General features: G+C 38.9%; 3 protein-coding genes across 4 annotated transcripts in view; 1 reads left to right on the forward strand and 2 right to left on the reverse strand.

Moving 5' to 3' along the window:
• On the reverse strand, window positions 1-6,672 carry znf512 (zinc finger protein 512). 2 transcript variants are annotated; one of them, XM_079474991.1, is made up of 16 exons: window positions 6,073-6,672; window positions 5,381-5,507; window positions 5,189-5,241; window positions 4,991-5,040; window positions 4,111-4,286; window positions 3,944-4,021; window positions 3,763-3,867; window positions 3,355-3,479; window positions 3,190-3,276; window positions 2,999-3,097; window positions 2,700-2,867; window positions 2,045-2,239; window positions 1,729-1,830; window positions 1,440-1,502; window positions 1,142-1,240; window positions 1-827 (listed from the first exon to the last, which is right to left on the reverse strand). In XM_079474991.1, the coding sequence occupies exons 2-16, from the start codon at window positions 5,460-5,462 to the stop codon at window positions 447-449; spliced, it is 1,863 nt and encodes a 620-aa protein (XP_079331117.1). In that variant the 5' UTR covers window positions 5,463-5,507; window positions 6,073-6,672; the 3' UTR covers window positions 1-446. The 2 variants fall into 2 exon arrangements, with proteins under 2 accessions (XP_079331117.1, XP_079331118.1); XM_079474992.1 differs by lacking the exon at window positions 6,073-6,672 and adding an exon at window positions 5,827-6,048.
• On the forward strand, window positions 6,092-9,312 carry LOC306904842 (uncharacterized protein). Its single transcript, XM_079474993.1, has 7 exons — window positions 6,092-6,444; window positions 6,568-6,625; window positions 7,049-7,173; window positions 7,572-7,641; window positions 7,725-7,958; window positions 8,051-8,233; window positions 8,735-9,312. Exons 1-7 carry the CDS (start codon window positions 6,364-6,366, stop codon window positions 8,941-8,943), a joined length of 960 nt encoding a protein of 319 aa, XP_079331119.1. The 5' UTR covers window positions 6,092-6,363; the 3' UTR covers window positions 8,944-9,312.
• Window positions 9,304-19,007, reverse strand: part of coq8aa (coenzyme Q8A-a) — a 19,389-nt gene continuing 9,685 nt past the window's right edge. The window contains exons 7-15 of the mRNA XM_079474990.1: window positions 15,834-15,919; window positions 15,592-15,732; window positions 14,334-14,415; window positions 13,996-14,089; window positions 11,952-12,093; window positions 10,946-11,053; window positions 10,729-10,794; window positions 10,563-10,649; window positions 9,304-10,477 (exon numbers count right to left, since the gene is read on the reverse strand). Coding sequence (XP_079331116.1) covers window positions 10,184-10,477; window positions 10,563-10,649; window positions 10,729-10,794; window positions 10,946-11,053; window positions 11,952-12,093; window positions 13,996-14,089; window positions 14,334-14,415; window positions 15,592-15,732; window positions 15,834-15,919 — 1,100 coding nt within the window. The 3' untranslated portion in view covers window positions 9,304-10,183. The remainder of the gene's footprint in view (window positions 10,478-10,562; window positions 10,650-10,728; window positions 10,795-10,945; window positions 11,054-11,951; window positions 12,094-13,995; window positions 14,090-14,333; window positions 14,416-15,591; window positions 15,733-15,833; window positions 15,920-19,007) is intronic.

Consider the following 19,007-nt stretch of genomic DNA (forward strand, 5'->3'; position numbering starts at 1 on the left):
AAGATTCAGTATGTTAAATTTATTGTTTGTAATGCAGCACACAATGAACATTGCTACAATATAAATGCCATCACTTTCTCGGTAATATCACAAGGATCACAGCAGCATAAATGAAAATCATTACATGCAACTGTTTAAATAAATCGTGGGACATTGCAACAAAGAGCTGTGGTAAAGCCTGGAGTTTCCTGTAATCCATGCTCCGCTAAACATTAATATACCGTATATTTAGTAATACATACCTTTATTTACACGTTTCATTAATCTGATGTCACATGTCATGTTAATGTTTACATTGTTACATATTTAGCCTTTGAGAGAACAAAACTCTCCAAAAAACTCCATAAATGTTTAAAATGAGTCTTCCTAGTAGCACCAATGCTTGTGTTTCAGCTTTGGAGGTGCACATGAGATGATATAACGTTCAGAAAAAGAGCATGATGGGTTTATGGATTACTTCTAGGTCGCTTGTTGGACCCAGGCTTTGTGAGCGCTTTGCGGAAATCCCACTCGTCATGTCTGTTGGCCACCAGATCCTCTGTCTCATTGCTGCTGCTCTCACAGTCAGTGCCATTGAACTCATAGCAGTCTTTACCCTGCCTGCCCTCTTTCCCCTTCCTACAGTCTCGTCCTGGATTTTTTGTTCCACTCGACGTGGCCGCCGCAGGTGTCTGTCTATGCTGCCAGGCGTCGAGCGTCTGGGGAAAACCGACGGCTGGGTTTGACGAGGGAACGTCTGAAGGATTCATGGAATCTTCCTTGGGCTGCGTCTTGTGCACTTTATCAAATTTGGAACTCTTAGCTTTAGACCTTATAACAAACCAGTCCTGTAAAAAATATAATAACAGGATAAACGTTTATCATAAGAGTTTTTTGCATCAAGAGTTTGGATCATCTTGAAAGGGTTTGGACATAAAACATTGTTAAAATTAAAATGATCTTAATATGCGAGAACAGACCACAGTTTGCTACAAGAGACATAAAACCAGCATAGTGAAGGAAACTGGCAGATACAGTCAAATATACAGTAAGTTATAAACACGGTCATAAAGAAGATGTGAAAGTTCCAATTGACCAATCAGATTCAAGTATACTGGACAGCTATAGAACAGAACAGAAATATGCATTCACATTGTATTACCTGAGAATGCATGGAATTGATGTGGTACTTCACTCCACTTTCAGAGTTGAACTCTTTCTTACATATCAAGCATTTATACTTTCCAGTTTCAAATTCCCCCTGCAGAAATAAATAAAACCGTGATAAAATGCATGCAATTCATCAAAAATGGTCAATCGAAATGATAATGACAAACAAGCAATATTCACATATTATATTATATATAATGAATATATTTAAACAAAAGCTTGATATTCGAGAGCAAACACTACCCTGAGCATATAAGCTATATTATGATATAGGAGATGTCATTCCTCACCAAAGTACATAGCCCGAGATGAGATTTTAGTCCAGATACACTTGTGTAGAAGCAACCACATCCCTGATATAAACCAAAACACGTTAAAGAAAAGAAAAATCACATTTTGCCAAATAAACCTTTTAAGCAAGCACAACACTTTAAAGGGGATTTATGATAAATAATAAAAAATATTATTATAAAATCAAAATGTGCATTCAATCATCCTCAGGGCAACGATTCATTGACATTTGATAAAAATATTTTTCAATTCAAAATGCAATTGTGTAAAAACACTTATGTGCCTCACCTTATTTGGACACAGCACTTTTTTATGAAGTTTGACCTCATTCTTCCACTTGCGCAGAGTATCCTGACTAAAAGCAGGTAACCCAGGACGAGAATACTTGAGCTACATGGACACACAAAAATAACCATGTCAATAAAAAACCTCAAGAAAAGCTTTTCCAAGACATGCAAATCGATACTTCCATTATTCTGCGATTGTGATCGAAACATACAATACAAGTGACAGTACGCCAGATTGACAAACAGCATCACAAGTTCTTCACACAGCCCTAATTACGACATGTTGACAAAGTTTGACCGATTATAATTTGGAGCACCTTCCTGTCGTCTGGAACCAGGTCGCGCTGCACTTTTCTCTTGGGCCACTCCTTCACCAGCTCCTCGCTGGCGATCTCCCTCAGGTGGAACACGGCCACCTGCGCCGACAACCGTTTCACTCGCCCGCTCTGTGTGCGCTCTGAGACGGCCTCTTTCCGGGTCTTCACCTCCTCTTCTTCACTTTCTTGGGGCGTCTGCACCAAGAAATGTTTGCACAAAAAACATCCCATTTTACTGAAGGTCCGGTGTGAAATTCTTTGGAAGATCTATTGACAGGAAAGCTAAATAACATACATAATCATGTCTTCAGAGGTGTATAAAGACCTTACATAGAAAAAGCTCATTCTATCTACATACACTGTACGTCCCCTTACATAGAATTCGCCATGTTGTTTCTACAGTAGCCCTTAACGGACAAACTGCTCTACAGTGCGCGTTACGTAAATATCTTATCATCTATCAGCAAAAAGGCGAAAACGTGACGACATCTTATTCCTGTGTCAGCCACCATAGTGCTTCGAAAGAGAAGGAGGAGAAGGGGAGTGAGCCGTTGGTTGCAATTTGCAGCCTTACCACCAGATGCCACTAAAATCTCCACATTGCTCATTTTTTGCTGCATGCATTAACACAGATTTAAGGTAAAGTGTGACTCACTGTACTGTGCTCATTTTTGATGTGGTACTCCAGACCAGCCCGGGATCGATACGCTTTTCCACAATGTTTACAGTTCATTACGAGTTTCTCCAGCTCTGATTCCTCTTTGCCACATTTCTTCATGTGGTACACATAACCCATTATACTGGTGAAGCTTCCTGTGCAACCCTGAAACAAACCAATCAGCTCTTAATACATCATTATGAATTAAAATATTATCAGATGTAAAACCTTATTACGCTATATTGAAAACATTAAATCAATTTGCTTTATGATAAGTTCTGTAATTATAAACAAACCTCTTTTGAACATTTCAATTTGCCCATCCTTTTCAGAACTTTCCTCAGCTTCTCTTTTACAGCCTGGTCAGCGACGTCATTCCCAGTATCTGGAAGAGGCTACAAAAAAAAACGAAATACAAACAATAATACATTACTTGCATCTTAACATATTATCACCAATGTTGACATGGCATCAGAAAAATACAAACCAGGTTATTGTGGTCTGCCATGAGGTGGTATTTCATTCCAGTTGATGTTTTCAGTTGTTTCCCACAGTGTGGGCACGTAAAGATATTCTACATGACAAACAATAAAAACCATTTCAGAGCCTTCATTTCTATATTTTATTTTTAAAAATACTTATGTGCAAATACCAGTTTGCAGGCTTCCAGGTGTTTCTTCAAACCATCAACAGTTTTTCTTCCAACACTCTTACATTTGGGACAGGTCACTCGACCCTTTGCCAAAATCTGCAGTTGCCATTTTTCCTCCTGACTTCCTGTGAAGGCACAACAACAAATTAGAAAAAACTATCTACAACATATTTGGAAACATAAACAGCACACCCCACCACAGAACACAAAAGTGTGAATGTTGGTAACCTTACAGTGGCAGAATCCATTGACTTGCATTGTTTTTGTTTAAGTACAATAGAGTAGCGCTACTGTTTGGTTAACAGCACTGTTTAAAATATCTTCTTGTGTTTTGCAGAAGATAAAAACTGACTAGCAGGTGAGTAAATGATAACCGATTTTTCATTTTTAGGTGAACTAACCATTTACCTGGTTCATAAACAGGTGTCTCTTTTTTGGTGCATGGAGGTGATTTGTGCTCCTGTGTGCCGTCGGTTTTCTGATTCCTCTGAGCAACAGGAACTATGACGGGTACTGTTAAAGGAAACGGGTCTGCATTTTTGATAATCATTTCTGATTTATTTAAGATAGAAAATAAAGAACATAATACCTGCCTGCTTCACTTCTTCAATGTATTTTTTTAAGGAGTGCTGGTTGATGTCTTCCATATTTTGTTTCCTTTTTAACTCTATTGGTGACATGACAGCTTATGAAACATCAGATTGTTGTAAATCTTTGTTTACTCATTTACTTTAGTCTCTGGGAGCTGGGTCTTACCGGAACTAGATTCATGCATTTTCCCCACTATTCCACAAGAACTTGTGTGGCCACATGAACTCGTATGTTGGGCTTCCACACCATTGACTAGACTGGAAGTGATGGCTGGTGTGCAAGGTGCCCCTTGGCCTGAATCCTCAGTAGGTCTCAAGACCACAGGCTGGAGATCATGGTACCTTAGGACACACCAAACAGAAAAAAACTTTAGATATACAACTTTAGATATACTCTCTCGATCATATGCCTTAAAAAAATTAAAGGCAATCCGTGCCACAGCAACGTAAGTTCTGACCATATTACAGTATAAACCAGTGGTTCTCAAACTGGGGCTGTGGCCTCCTGTGTGGCCACATATTTTGTGGCATTAATATGAAATATAGAAATGTATTGATTATAGGCAATCAACTATCGAAAAGTCCACAAAACAAACCATTGATGTTCCAGCATTCTATAACTGGATATGCACGACTCTGGAACAATCTCCCTCTTGCCACAAGATCAGCAGATTCTGTAATTGTCTTTAAGAATCGGCTAAAAAAAAACATATGTCTTCCGTCAACATCTGACCAAGTAGTACAGTCTTCTACTTCTTTTCTACTTTCCTACCCCCCGCCAAAAAACTAAATTATTAGCTTCCTATACTAGGCTAACTGAGACCAGTTTTACTGCACCTATGCATTGTTGTTCTTTTGTGGCACAAATTGCTTCTATTGTTTTCCCCTACTTTGCAAGTCGCTCTGGATAAAAGGGTCTGCTAAATGCCTAATGTAAAACTCGAAGTTTAAGATTATAAGTCTTCATTTGGGGGGCTGCAACGTGAAACACAAAGGGGGCCTCACAACAAAAACGTTTGAGAACCATACAGTACACATAAACTCACTTTTTTTTGGTGTGTGTTCTCTTTATTTTCAAGGAGCCCATTTCCTCATTCTAAAATAACGCAATATAAAAAGACATCAAATAAATTATGATGTTCTTATGTTTTGTATGACTTACTGCATTCAATTATACAAAAATAGCATAGCAACAATATTCTTCATACTGATGTATAATCTAAAGCAGGAATGCATGATCTTACTTTTGAAGGGTCTGATCCACATTCACCCTCTCTTCTCAAATCCTTTATGACATCTGTTGAAAGAGCAACTCATTTGAATAATGTCTTCACTGCTTAAATTTCATTCAATCGTTTGTTCTTTTACACCAGTCCTTTTGATTTGTAAACCGTAATGCAAACATGTAGAATCACAGTACATTAATGAAAAATGACCTGCTGTTTGTGGGTTTGGTTTTGATTTTGACCTTTTCCTCTTTCGAAATGTTTTAGACATTGTAGATTGCGTCTGGTCCATGATCCTGTGCTTCACAAATCATTAACCGAGAGATGCTGAATGAAACTGAAATGCATGAACAATAATAACATAACATAAATGATGTATTAGTGACTATTACAGACAGTCAAGTTTCTAAATACATTGTTGGTCTGAGCATTTTCTCTTTTATGCAAATGCAGTGCTAAGAACGTTTGCAAGAATCTGATGGACTGCAAAAACGCATTCCATGCATTCTCGCACAGAGGCTGCATGCATGAGTCTTGAAGACCACCGCCACCATCACTGCCCACCAAAATTTCCTGCCCAAAATGGGCGGTTCTATGGCAAACAAACACTTCATTTTGTCGTTAAACAACCCATACGACACGCATGAAGAACATACGTGAACGTTTGCATGTCCACGGCATTATTTTAATGACGTGACGTCATTTACACTTTTATCGCGCGTCCAGAGTTTAACACTCCCGTTCAAAACGGCATGTTTCCTTACGACGCAAATGTCCTTTGACCTCTCATTTAAACCAGATCTACGTGTACACCCAGAACCGCCACGTTGTTGTAAACGCATAGTAAAATCGCAAAAAAACATCAACATTCATGAAACAATCAAGTGCGGCAACAGCATTACCTTCGTTCTGGCCCGGAATGGTGAAGTCGCTAGATGCGTACCACGCCCACTTGTTTGTCCGAGCAAATGAGATAAGCGGATGCCCCAAACACACTGAAAGAGGGCGGGCTTTTACGCCAAAACCAACCAATCGCTCGCCTGCACGGGTCCCAGATCAGATCTCGACATGATTATTCTGTTACTCTTCGTTGCATCAGGCAAACCTCGACTGATTCTGAGTCAGCCCGTGAACAACCCGATGTCTCTTATTTAGCTTTAACAGCATCAACTTTCAGTTTCATTACTGGAGAAATGAGCCTCACAGGGTCTTCTTCTTGGCTTCAAGGATTCCAATGGATAAACCCGAACTCATGGAGGAACAACAGAGAAAAGGTATTCAAAGAATCATATTTGATGGATTATTTATGGTTAATAATCCAGAACACATAACTGTGCTTGCAGGTGCTAGTTTCATAAATAACGCACCGTCATTATTTATTGTGTTATTTGTTAAAGAGGGGCAGCGATCTCCGAGAACAGATCAAGAAACTCTCTGCATCTCGCGTACTTGATGGTATGTATCAAAATACGCTTTTACGACAGTTACTGCGTCACGACCACAGGTTTCACGTGCGGCATTGCCAAATGCAAGAAACAATACGTCATGAAGGTGACGTAGTCATGTGCAAAGACTGCAAGTGGGGTCATTTGGACGCAGCCTAAGTTACAGAATAGACTCTATTACAAATAAATTCGCTGTTCACCATAAAAACAATGACAAATGTCCTTTATGTAGTGTGATTTATTCCAGTAGGACATCCCTCCATCAGAACCCAACACAATCTACCTCTACAGATCAATGCAATTCCTATTATAACCATTAGAATGTCTGTGACGGTTACTACGGTGTTTCAGCAATAAGCATTATAGATTAAATGTCTTATTTCATTTCTATAATTGAAAATCTCTTTCAGTTGTGCTTTGTTTTTACTTGAAGATGCGGGCGTTGACAATGCTCAAGTCCTCACTTTGACCAGGGAGGATCTGAATGAGCTCTTCCCAGGCGTGAAAAACTTCCAGCTCCGGAGGAAAATCATGGAGCTTATTATAAACACAGCGAAGGTAATGCTGTCTCTCTGTAACAAAAGACAGATTGTGAGAAACTGGTGAAAATAAACAGCACCATCCCAAAATATATGGTCTCTTATGTATTCCATGTGCCCGCTTTTCCATGAGGGCTGGCGCCTATCCCAGCATATTGGGGCTGTAGATTAGGCTTTGTTTTATTTAAATATTGACATTTCATGGGATGGTATAACAAAATATTAAACTAAGTGGCATGTGCAAACCAAACAACAATTTTTCTTTCAAATACATCTAACCACCTGATACCAAGGTCATTTTAGTGGACGTACGAAGCCACTTCCCCCGCAAGTTCGGAATAATTGTCAAACGTTTTTCAGTATAATGAATTGCGCATGGATTTCTATGGTTATTATTAATCATTTAATTTCCAAAAGGAATCACTTCAACCTGGTCCAGAAACATTTGCCAACGCACTGAAGCATTTAATACAGCACGATAACAGCGGTGAGTAACAGTTGATCTATGAAAACTCAGAAAGTATCACAAATGGAGGAAGGAGATGTTTCACATTGGTTCCTTTGTCATAGGTGATGCTGCGGTTCAGGATGTGTTGAGAGAGTGTCTTCGAACCTTTAGAGAAGTGGAGGAGCAGCTCAAAGCAGCACAGGCATCACTGAAACCGTACATTGAAGTCTTAAACGGTCTTAGTGAGACATGTGTTAATAAAGAACACTGGCGTATGGAAGCAGCGTCACATAGCAGACAATATTCAGACCATGACCGGACTAAATCAATACCCCAGAGCACACAGAACTCTTTTGGTGAGTACATCTCAGACGCTTTACCGGAGTTTCAAGCACATGCCTGCGCCTTGGTTGCAGGAATTATCTTATTTATCATCAATATTTTATAGAGCCATCTGTAAAAGTGCATTCAGTTGTGTGTGGCCGAACCTTTGGAGCAGATCAGCAAATTCTTTCACAGCTCAAGGGGGTTGTATTGGCTGATATTGCAGACTGTCAGCTGATCCTGGTCTTCTGCCCAGTGGCATCAAGACTTGGAACTGACATTGAAGAAGCTCTGAGGGGAATTTCAGGTATGTACAAAAGCATTAAACATGAATAAGCTGTTACTGACAAACATGTCGTTGAATATAAGAAATTTTTAGCATGCTTTGCAGAACTTAAAGGGCACAGTTCACCCAAAAAGTTGTCAGATTTTATTCATCCTCGTGTCTGTGGGACACAAAATAAGTTATTTAGAGAAATGTCCCAGTGCTTTTGTGTCTATACAACAAAAGTGAATGGGAGCTAGTATGGTTAAGTTCCCAATGTTCTCAAAAAGATCTTCTGTGTTCTGCAGAACATACAATACTTCTCTGCATGTACAGAATTTTACTTTCAATCTCTTTCAATCCCCACCGATCACAATTTTCCTGCACATTTATCCAGTTTTTAAACCAGATGTATGCAAAGCAGAGAACTGCTGGTTCAATCCTCAAGACATAGTACACTTAATATAGTATACAAGAAAGTGTTGTACTGTAATTCCCTAAAGAAATGTGTAATTCTCTGGATTATTTTGTGTATCATTACAGCTAATAAACCAATTGTGCTAATAGTGATGCACCACACACACAACCCTAACTATGTGGGACCGAGCTCAAGTATGACATCATCTCCAGGGAACGTATTGGATTATGTTCATGTGCTCTTTCACGATACAGCTGGCGGTCTTCTTAACTGTTTACCAAATAACAGTGCCATATCCAGAATTCAGTCTATTTTAAAGCAGTACACACCCTAGGAAAATCGTTTTTTTGGAATTGGAGAATAAATACATAAGTCTGCAGACTTGTATGTAATAAATATTGTATCTTGATGTTTTGGTTTTGTAAATGGTTCACGAAGGCTTGTACAATAAATTGGAAATTAAAAAGTATTTCATAAGTGCTCTCGGGGAACACGCATGATAATGCATAGCAATTGCGGTTCCTGCCAAATGTATACATGTTAACTAGAATCTGTAAGTCATTCCCAACACTGTGGTCATACCTTAAAGTTATAGTTCAGCCAAAAACAAAAAAATCCTTCGCTGGAATTTTGCATGTGCTTATAAAAAAGTTACCTGTATATCAAGTCTGCTAATAAACATTTAAGACTGGTGTCTTGATTCAAAATATTTAATATTTTCTGATTTATCACAATTTTATCACAACTTGTAAGAATGCCGATAGCAATAGAATTAGAAAAAAAGCTTTCTCTACCATGTTGTGAAGCTATTACACTATACAATGCTTTCTTCTTCTTCTTCTTCTTACCTTGATTCCTTTAGGAACATTTAAGTTCATGTACAGAAGTGATACCTCATCCCACCATCAATAATATCCTAACGTCTTAAAATGCATTATGACAGAACAAAAACAAACAGGGTTTGAGTTTTGATGGGCTCAAAGTCAAGCCCTGCAGTGTACATCAGAGAAACCAGGTAAAAGCCATATTTACCTAATATGTGACTGCAACAGATGCATTTATGCATCCCTCGTTGGAAAATAGACCCATCAAACACCATTATCATACTTTGGCCTTAAAAAGAGCCTACATTTTGTGCGCGACATTCACGAGTCACAAACAAACCGGGAAAGAAAATAAACAAACAATATATGCATCAAAGTGAACATACTGATTCAGGAGAACGGTCCTCGTATGACAGTAGTCCAGCGACCTGGAAAAACTGTAGGCTTGGTTATGAAATGTTCAATGTTCTACAGCCAAACGGTAAGTTTACTACCTCAATACCTGATGAGTAACCAACTTTCTTGGTTTTAGGAATTCTATAGGCACATCGATACATCCATCTGAATAGCAATTCCTGCACTCCACGGATATTATTTCCCAAAAAACACACTCAAAACAAAAACAAATGTGTATGATGGTACGGTTCGGTCAGTCAGAAGTGCCATTCGTCAGTTCGTTATTGGCATTGTGCTTAATACGAACTCTCGCCTCCTGAACTCTACGCTACGATTGGCTGGAAAAACTGTCCATCACTGGCTGGGTCCTTTCTGACTGTTTCTCCAGTAATTGCTGTACGCCTTGTTGAACATGTCACTGCAGCTCAACTTGGCATTGAGGCGGGAACAGATGAGAAAGGACCCACCCATTTTGCGGTGCAGCGAATAGGTTTCCTCCGGCGGGGGGATGAGTCGATGTTTGAGCATGACAGGGATGAGGTTGTGGATGCGCTCTGTGGTGCTCTGCGCTCCGAAATCAAACGGCACCTTGGAGGAAAAGGCCTCGCCCAGGATCATCACCGCATCCACGTGGGCGTTCTCCATGGCCTATGACAGGAGAATGAAAGGAGGTCACGTTAGCGCATGCGTCTTGTGTGCCGCCCAAACATGAAAAAAGATAAGGACGCTTTACCTTAGACTCATAGCCAGTAAGGAACTTCATGTCTATGGATAGTTTCAGCACGCCTTCTCGATCTCCTGCTGCTGCCGCCTTGATGATCTTTTATAAAAGAGTAAACACAACCGTTAAATAATGTTTGCGTTTCAATGAGTGTTTACTTCTGATTCGATGAGTTCACCTCTATATAGACATCCGTGAAACTCTCATCGAATCCTCTCGTTGCGCCGAAGTCCAGTAAAGCCACCTGTGGAAAAATTGCTTTTGAAATTGCTGTGTTCTGTTGAACACGAAACAAATACATTTTTACATATTTGGAATGACAGGATTTCCCCTTTATTTTTGCATTTTAAATAATCTTTTGACCCAAATGTTGGCAAGGTGATGTGTTGTCTTACCCGGTCCGTTTGTGGATCATAGAAGAAGTTAGACCAGTTGGGGTCGGTTTGCATGTATCTGAACTCAAAAAGCTCCCTTAGACACAGGGTCAGGATGTTCTTGCATATCTGAGCAGGAATAAAACACGTGGTTACTCCATCAACAGCTTTAAATCCCCTGTTTACACTTAAACCACTTAAGTGTTCTACTTAGTTTACCCTTAAACAACCATTAGGCTGTTTTAATGCAATGTTTACAGACAACCTGACTGATGAGCATATGTGTATGCTCTGTTTCGAGTTTCCATCACATTTATTGAATTATTTATTGATTTAAATCAACATGGAACATTTAAGAGCTTGGTCAACAAATCTGGTAATGAAGATTTACTTCAAATTACATTCCTTGGTGTTTTGGCTATACTTTTAATAATAATAATGCAATACAATATTCTCACCGCTAGGTGGTGATAATGTTCTAAGAAGGTGAGGAGCTTTTATGTTGCTAAGCACATTTAAGACTATGTGACTCATTCGTTATAGAATCATATTTTGGCTTGATGACGTGTGAAATATTACCATCTCAAGCACATAATTAACAACAAATTCATAATTTAATTGAAAAAATATTTATTGTTGCATATGAATTAACGGATGACGTTAAACACGGAAAACAGGATTGAATCAGCAGTAGTTCACCTTCAAAATGAATATTCTGTCATCATTTACTCAACCTCTTGTTATTTCAAACCTGCATGACTTTCTTCCGCAGAACACAAAAGAAGATATTTTGAAAAATGTTGGTAACAGAACAGCACACCCCCCCCCCATTCACTTCAATTGTAACCAATGCAAGTCAATGGGGGGCAGTTAATAACATTCTTCAAAATATATAATACGTGTTCTGCAGATGAAAGAAAGTCATACAGGTTTGACATGACAAGAGTTTGAGTAAATGATGACAGAATTTTCATTTTGAAGGTGAACTACTCCTTTAACAGTAAAGGAACGGTCAGTGAGTGGATACCTCATTTTTCAGGTCTTGTGAGAGAGCGTCGGCCTGGTCGAGAGGGAATCCCGGCACAAGCTCCGTGGTGAGGACGTGCTGGCTGCTAAGTTCGTCGATCACCTCTGGCACGTAGAAGAACGGGTGGTCTTTCAAAAGCTCCCTGTCAAAAACCACAAAGCTTCTGAGTCATTGAGACCAAGCATGCCAACTCGCACGAACTCACCAGGACATGCCGGTGAGCACGCGCTCACGAGCATCTGCTTTGAATGGAAAAGCGGTGTTGGTAATTTCTGTGTTCTTTAGCAAGTCGTGGTGAAGAGAGTATACAGAAGAACTCAGCCCAAAACTAATACTTTTATACCCATTTTGTTCAAGCACAATAGTATCTTTTATAAAGCCCACTACTGTATATGTGGAAATAAAGACTTTAGTTTGAGAAAAGCTAGCTTGCCAAAGCACAAGATGCTCATGCTATACATTAAAGTAAAATATATTTAATCTATTATTTAAATAGAAAGTTACTTGATATATTTCAAATGCAATTGGTTATTTTAGTTTCTTTTCATTGAAATCAATCAAATAATATTAGAATCAAAACTCTGTTATGTACAGGGTAAAATAGTTACTGGTTTTATTCTAAATAAATTATTATAAATAATTTATAACTATAAATGAACATCAAACGTATTGAGACAACATTAAAGTGGAACCATTGAAACTAAATGCATAACAGAAATAAACAGTGGTATAAAGCTAACATTTTATTCTCGCTACGTTTTTTCAGCAGGGACTTCTGTAAACACAACGGAGTGATGAATCGGATATCATATTTTTAATTTAAATGTCCAAACGAACAGACTTAATCAAATCAATTGAACTTCCTAACACTATTACAGAGTGATAAGACAATCTATGTGTGTTTGGTTCAACACTGGGTACCAGCTGACCAAACACCCATTACCTCAATGATCTACTCAAACGTAAAGACATCCCCAGGATGTGATCAATTTATCACGAAACGTGAGGGATTCCACACAATCCCGGAAGACGACAGGACAAAACAGGGTGATCTTATCTGACAAAACGTTTGTCAATATTTATTATTTCCAGTCCTGCTATTTTTAAAAGCTGTCAGCACACAAACTGTTCCTTCACATCAGGTCATTGAAACCCTGTCCTACGAGCAAGCCCGAAAATGACGGGTAGATATTTTTAGTCTGGTGCTCTGATGCCAGTGCTCGGGAGATGATGTTATATTGGGATGCAGAAGCCCACAATCATTTCGAGTAGTTGTAATGTTTATTTTTGCCTTGTGTAAACCTTTCTCGAAAGGGCATCAGCCAAAGGCAGAGCTCTGACGAATTTAGGTCTGAAATGAACAAAGCAACGACTCAGAAATAAACATTTAACGGGAAGTATATCAGTACACAGCTACCTGGTATGCTGTATTCTGATTGGTCAGTCGCAACAAAAATGTGTCGCAGTAGAAAATGTGCTTTGTAAACATCTTGGTTAAGATTTTATTTTTAAGGAAGAATGGCAGATGGGTTTGAACTTACAAGAGAGAGTTCGTTTTTATGTTTTAGTTCAACTATTGTTCGAAGTAAGTGAGCTATGAAGCGTGCAGTGCAAAATGTACAGTGTACAAATATTTCAAATTAGGGCTGTCAAACAATCGCGAATAATTGCATCCAAAATAGAAGTTTTTGTTTTCATAATATATGTCTGTGTACTGTGCATATTCATTTATATTTATAAACACATACATGTACATATATATATATATATATATAGGAATGTTTACATATTTACAAATTATGATTACATTAAATTATTGTATTAATTAATATGAAATATTATACATTTATTATTATATATTTTTAAATACATGCATGCATGTGTATGTTTATAAATAAAAAATTTATATAAACAGTACACAGACACATCGTTTGACAGCCCATTTCAAATCAATATTTAGAAAATGTAAATAAATATAAGCATGATAATGTACATTCAGCCGGTTGTTATCGCACTATAAACCACGACAGTAAGGTTCACTCACTTGAATTTCCGAGCACACTTGGCTTCTCTTATGTAATCGCACTCCAGCGCCAGCTCACGACGCATGACATCAATCAAATGCTCTGGAAACAAACCTGCACAGAGACACACAAGAAACAGCCAGAGAGGAGTCAGGACCTTATAAGATACAACCGTGCATCACTGTGAAAATACAATTTAGAAAACAATCTGATACACTTATACGGAATTGACCTGTATGAGCTTCAACACTATCCAACAGGCGCAAACATCAGTTAACTTGTTTACATAAATCACCAAAAACTGATGACTGGGTACAGATGAGATCAGATTTTTAAACATGAGTGATGAGGTCATCACCTTCAGGAAGTGCATTGCTCATGCTTAGGACAGTCATTAGGTTATTCACGTCACTGTTGATGCTCTGTGCTACTCCGGGATACTGCAGAAAAACAGAGCACATTAAAAACAAGTTCAACAGATGGATATTTATAGAGAGACACTAAACAGATACTTAAGAATTTGTTTTTGTCTAGTGTTCCACGAACAAACAATGTAACACAGAAAGAACCTGATGTCCTAAAATTATATTGGTACTATATGATATTATGGGATGATAACAACGCAACAATACAACCAAGATTTTTGCATATATTCTTTAAGGTCCAGTGTGTCATTTTTTGGAGAATCTATTGACATGAATGTAAATAGCTGTCTTCAGAGGTGTATAAAGACCTTACATAATGAAGTGTTGTTTTTATTGCCTTAGTATGAGCTATTTCTACATACAGTACATACACCCCTGGTCCCCCTACATGGAATTCATCATGTTGTTTCTACAGTAGCCCTTAATGGACAAACTTTTCTATTCTTCGTAAATACATTATCTTCGGCAAAGAAGCAAAAACGTGACCCGTGTCAGCCACTGTAGTGATTTGAAAGGGAGGGGTGGAGTGAGCCGTTGGTTGCAATTCACACCATCACCACCAAATTTCATACACTTTAAATACCCAAAGAAGTTTTTTTTGTGCAAATAATGTCACTTAACAAATTGTTTACATGCTACAGTCATTCAAATAGGCACGAACATATAGTCACTGGAGATCGGTCTTCAAGAGTCTACGAAGTCTCCATGAAGGAGGTTCTTGAGACAAGTGCTAGAACACACTGGCCAATGACAACAAACATACCACAACAGGCTTCCAATCAAAACAGCCCTGAACCTGACCGTTTTCTGTTAACATTTCTGAACTGTTTGTTTTACAGAAGAAAAGACGAGAGGTCCAAACAGAATTAGCTTATCGACTTATTAAACATTCAGCTCACTATCATTAGCGAAAGAAGTCAGACGGGGATTGCACTTTGGACGTCAGGCTGTTGATGTTCTAAATAAACCTATTTTAGTACATCGATTACACTAATATTTGACTAAAATTACTATTTTATAGTAAGCGGATTTGATATATTGCACATACATTTACACATCTGACAGGGACCTTAATCCAAAGCGACTAACAATGCATTCAAACTATTGCCCTAGGAATCGGACCCATGACCTTGGCATTGCTAGCACCATGCCTTTACCAGTTGAGCGATTCTTCCAGCGTTTTTAACTAACCTGTATTTTCATGGCAACCTCTCGCCCATCTTTCATCCTGGCCAGATGGACCTGTCCGATGGATGCAGCAGCAAAGGGTCTTTCTTCAAACATCTCCAGTTTATCCCTCCAGTTCGGGCCCAGGTCACTGTTCAGGGCTTTCTGCACAGAGCAAACAGACACATGTGCAACGTTATTTCCTCAGTATGTACTGAATTTGTACATTTGAAAAAATGGCGTGTGGCTCGCTGTTAAGACGGTACCATCATCTGTTTGATGGGCATGAAGTCTGCGCTCTGACGGACACGCTCGAAGATCTTGGCCAGCTGTGGGTTGATGAATGCATCATCTGAAAGGATATAAAACACACAACTGAACTTCACATATGGTATTAACATGTCTCAAATGTGTCTGGTGCGTATGATTGGTCGTGCGATTATAATGTCTTATTTAACGCAGTCACAAACCAAGTCTTGTATTTCATATTGCTTAAAAGATTCAATAAAGATTTTTCATATTAAACGTTTACAAAGTTAACTCCAGTCAATCTGTGTACTATAAAAACAACATTAGAGATTCATTTACTTCACGAAACTGACAAACGTCGTGACAAGGAGGAAGTGAGAGAGACGAATAAATAACCTGTTTTCGCCAAACCAAATGAGCTTCAAAATCACCTTCAAAATGTAGGACAACCAGAGAGCAAACCTTCAGGGGTTCATAAACAAGTCAAAATCTTATCTTCCCATTGCCACAGAGAAACGGTTGCCATGTTTTTTTTATCCTGCATCACTTTTCTGACCTACATTTGTCTTACGACATCACATTTTCTGCGCTGATACTCTTGCTGAGGAACGTGGGCTTCAATACCATCTCAGCAGCTCATATCAGTTAACCTACACAACATATTTCATTTTCCCTGTCAGGGTTTATGAGGTACTGACTTGTTGGCTGTACATTACTTCTTTTATCTTTACCAACTATGACAAGCATCTTTTTACACAACATAAACGCAGCACCCCACCCGTGTTTAGCTCTTTCACATCTTCCTTGCAGTGTAAAGGTCACATTTCTGGAACGGCTGTCGGCTTATTTTGAGCTTCACCGACCGCCATGCTGTCACTGTCCTTGCTGTACAAACTGCAGCTTACACAATACAACACAACACTAGGCTTGTTGCGATAGTCGGTTTCACCAGTGCATACTCGCAAATCGCATACTGTGACAGTACGTACTGAATTTGTACCTACCGCATATCTCACGGAGGAGATTGGGAGCTTAAGAGGACGAGCGGCAGGACTGTTGACGAGAGAGGAATGGGCCCGGGCATATGTTAAGTTTGTATTCATGTTCTTGTGGCCGGCAGTCTACCTTGAGGTGGCTGCCGGTCTTTTACTTCTGTATTATTGTTTATTTGATTTGATTAAAGTTCGTGAAATGTTCGCCGGTTCCCGCCTCCTTCCTTCCCTTTTATGGAACTTTGTTACAGACGTATTAACAACGACCTATATGTGAGCGTTGATAAAAACATAATTTAGTCATGAGAAATTCATTTACTGGCACTTACATTAAAAATGGACGTCCGCCTTAAAGTTTACAGCTATATTTATTTGATTTACTTTTGTAATTTGACCATTGCTTTGCTCCCGTGGCATCATGGGATACAGAAGTGTCCATCCGATCCACACTCACGAATCTCGGCAGAAGTAGACATACAGTTTATTGCATACTGAGGTTTCAGACATACTATTCATGACTTCGCCTACTATATAGTATAAAAAGTAGGTGACTTCGGACGCAGCGACACCTATCCACCCGTCTACCGATTACAATGTGTGCCGTGATTACTCGTTTTGTTAATATAGGCAATTTATCTTACGCACCAAAATATTTTTACATGCAACATAAGGGCAAGAATACACATTATTTCTCTATAAGCAGAGAATGGCTTTTATTTTCCTTATCATAGCATATCTTTCAATCAAATATTTTGTCGTCGCAAGTAAATGTATGCAAACTAACATAGCCTAAATTATTTTTATTTCCATTTCTCATGGGGCTTTTACACTTGAGGTTTAGTTCGGAACAGGGCACGGTTTGCATGAAAAATCACTAATGTGAAAGATATCAGGTGAACCCGGGTGCGCACCTGGCTACCGAACCCGAGACTACCTAAAGTAGATGGTCTGAGTTCGGTTGCTCTCGAACTGTGGTGCATTTCGCATGAATATGAAAGCAACACGGACCCGGGTGCGCACTTGATGTGGAAGTAAAGTGACCTGCGCATGCGTTTAAGCCGATTACGATGTATTTCCTTGGAATCAGAGCGGCAGGTCAATGGTAATCCTCGGTTTCCTCCAAATAATAGCATACAGTAAACCCAAATGTAATTTACTCTGCTGCGCATAATAGCACCAAATTAATCAATTCACAATATATTGATCCGTGTTCGGTCATGGACCGTGATTTTCTTTTTTTTATGAAATACGAATACAAACGCACAAGGATTCGACAGAATCAAGTTGAGTGTGAAACCAAACCAATGCACTCAAGTAGGGGAAATCGCAGAAGCAGAAGAAATCACGCATGGACATTGTGCTGGTATCGAGGAAGGCATGGGCAGCGTGCATTCTTTCATGAGCTCTTTCCAGGAATGTGAAGTCAATCCTCCTCTGCACGAACATGTTGGATGCTTCTGATATGTCCGAGCAGAACGGGCAACTGAATGACGGCAAATGTCACAGATGAAGTTGCACAATGTTTGGATTGCTGAACAACAGCAAGAGAGCAGAAGTGGATACAAGGGTGAAGCCATGACAGGCAACATTTCAAGAGCCAACTTTCCTATTCAGTCCAACTCGTCCATTATGAAAATGTGTAATTTCAACTTGAAAAAGATGTAGATTTGACTTTGAATGTAAAGAAAACTGCACGTAAAATATGTATGTGCCTACAAGCATTTCAAAGAAACAGCACCCAAAAAAGGAAATTTTTCACAATTTACGCACCTTTATGTCATCACAAACCTGTATGAATGTATTTTTTATGCAGCACAATAAGCATATTTTCCGCAGAAGAAAGTGTTAGACAGTATACAGGTTTTGGATGACGTGAGGGTGAATAAAATGACAAAATGTAATTTTCAGCGCAGAAAACTATTCCTTTAAATCTTTAAATCAGAAACTGACACAAAATTCTGACTGATACTGTACGAGTACCATGAACTCTCAACAACGTTGGAGCCCGTACTGGCTCATGGAAATAACGCAGGAAGGACACACAAGGTTGCTTTATCTTTAGAAGTTTGGATATCATTCAGAAAATAACACTCATCTCCAATTTCTATGCACCTTTCTGAATGCTGTCCAAGTCTCTTACTGATATCATCAGCTTTTAAAACTGAAGATGCCCTCATGCCTTGAAAATACCCACTCGAC

This window comes from Barbatula barbatula (genome assembly GCF_947034865.1).
Source record: "Barbatula barbatula genome assembly, chromosome: 15".
Taxonomy (NCBI): Eukaryota; Metazoa; Chordata; class Actinopteri; order Cypriniformes; family Nemacheilidae; genus Barbatula; species Barbatula barbatula.

Bases quoted from the DNA above. Each gene is read 5' to 3' on its own strand.
- znf512 (XM_079474991.1), bottom strand. From the start codon at position 5,462: ATGGACCAGACGCAATCTACAATGTCTAAAACATTTCGAAAGAGGAAA. The intron at 2,240-2,699 runs GTGAGTCACACT...TTCTTGGTGCAG, and splicing joins TCAAAAATGAGCACAGTACA to ACGCCCCAAGAAAGTGAAGA. The intron at 828-1,141 runs GTAATACAATGT...TATTTTTTACAG, and splicing joins TCAATTCCATGCATTCTCAG to GACTGGTTTGTTATAAGGTC.
- LOC306904842 (XM_079474993.1), top strand. From the start codon at position 6,364: ATGAGCCTCACAGGGTCTTCTTCTTGGCTTCAAGGATTCCAATGGATA. The intron at 6,445-6,567 runs GTATTCAAAGAA...TATTTGTTAAAG, and splicing joins GGAGGAACAACAGAGAAAAG to AGGGGCAGCGATCTCCGAGA. The intron at 7,959-8,050 runs GTGAGTACATCT...AATATTTTATAG, and splicing joins GAGCACACAGAACTCTTTTG to AGCCATCTGTAAAAGTGCAT.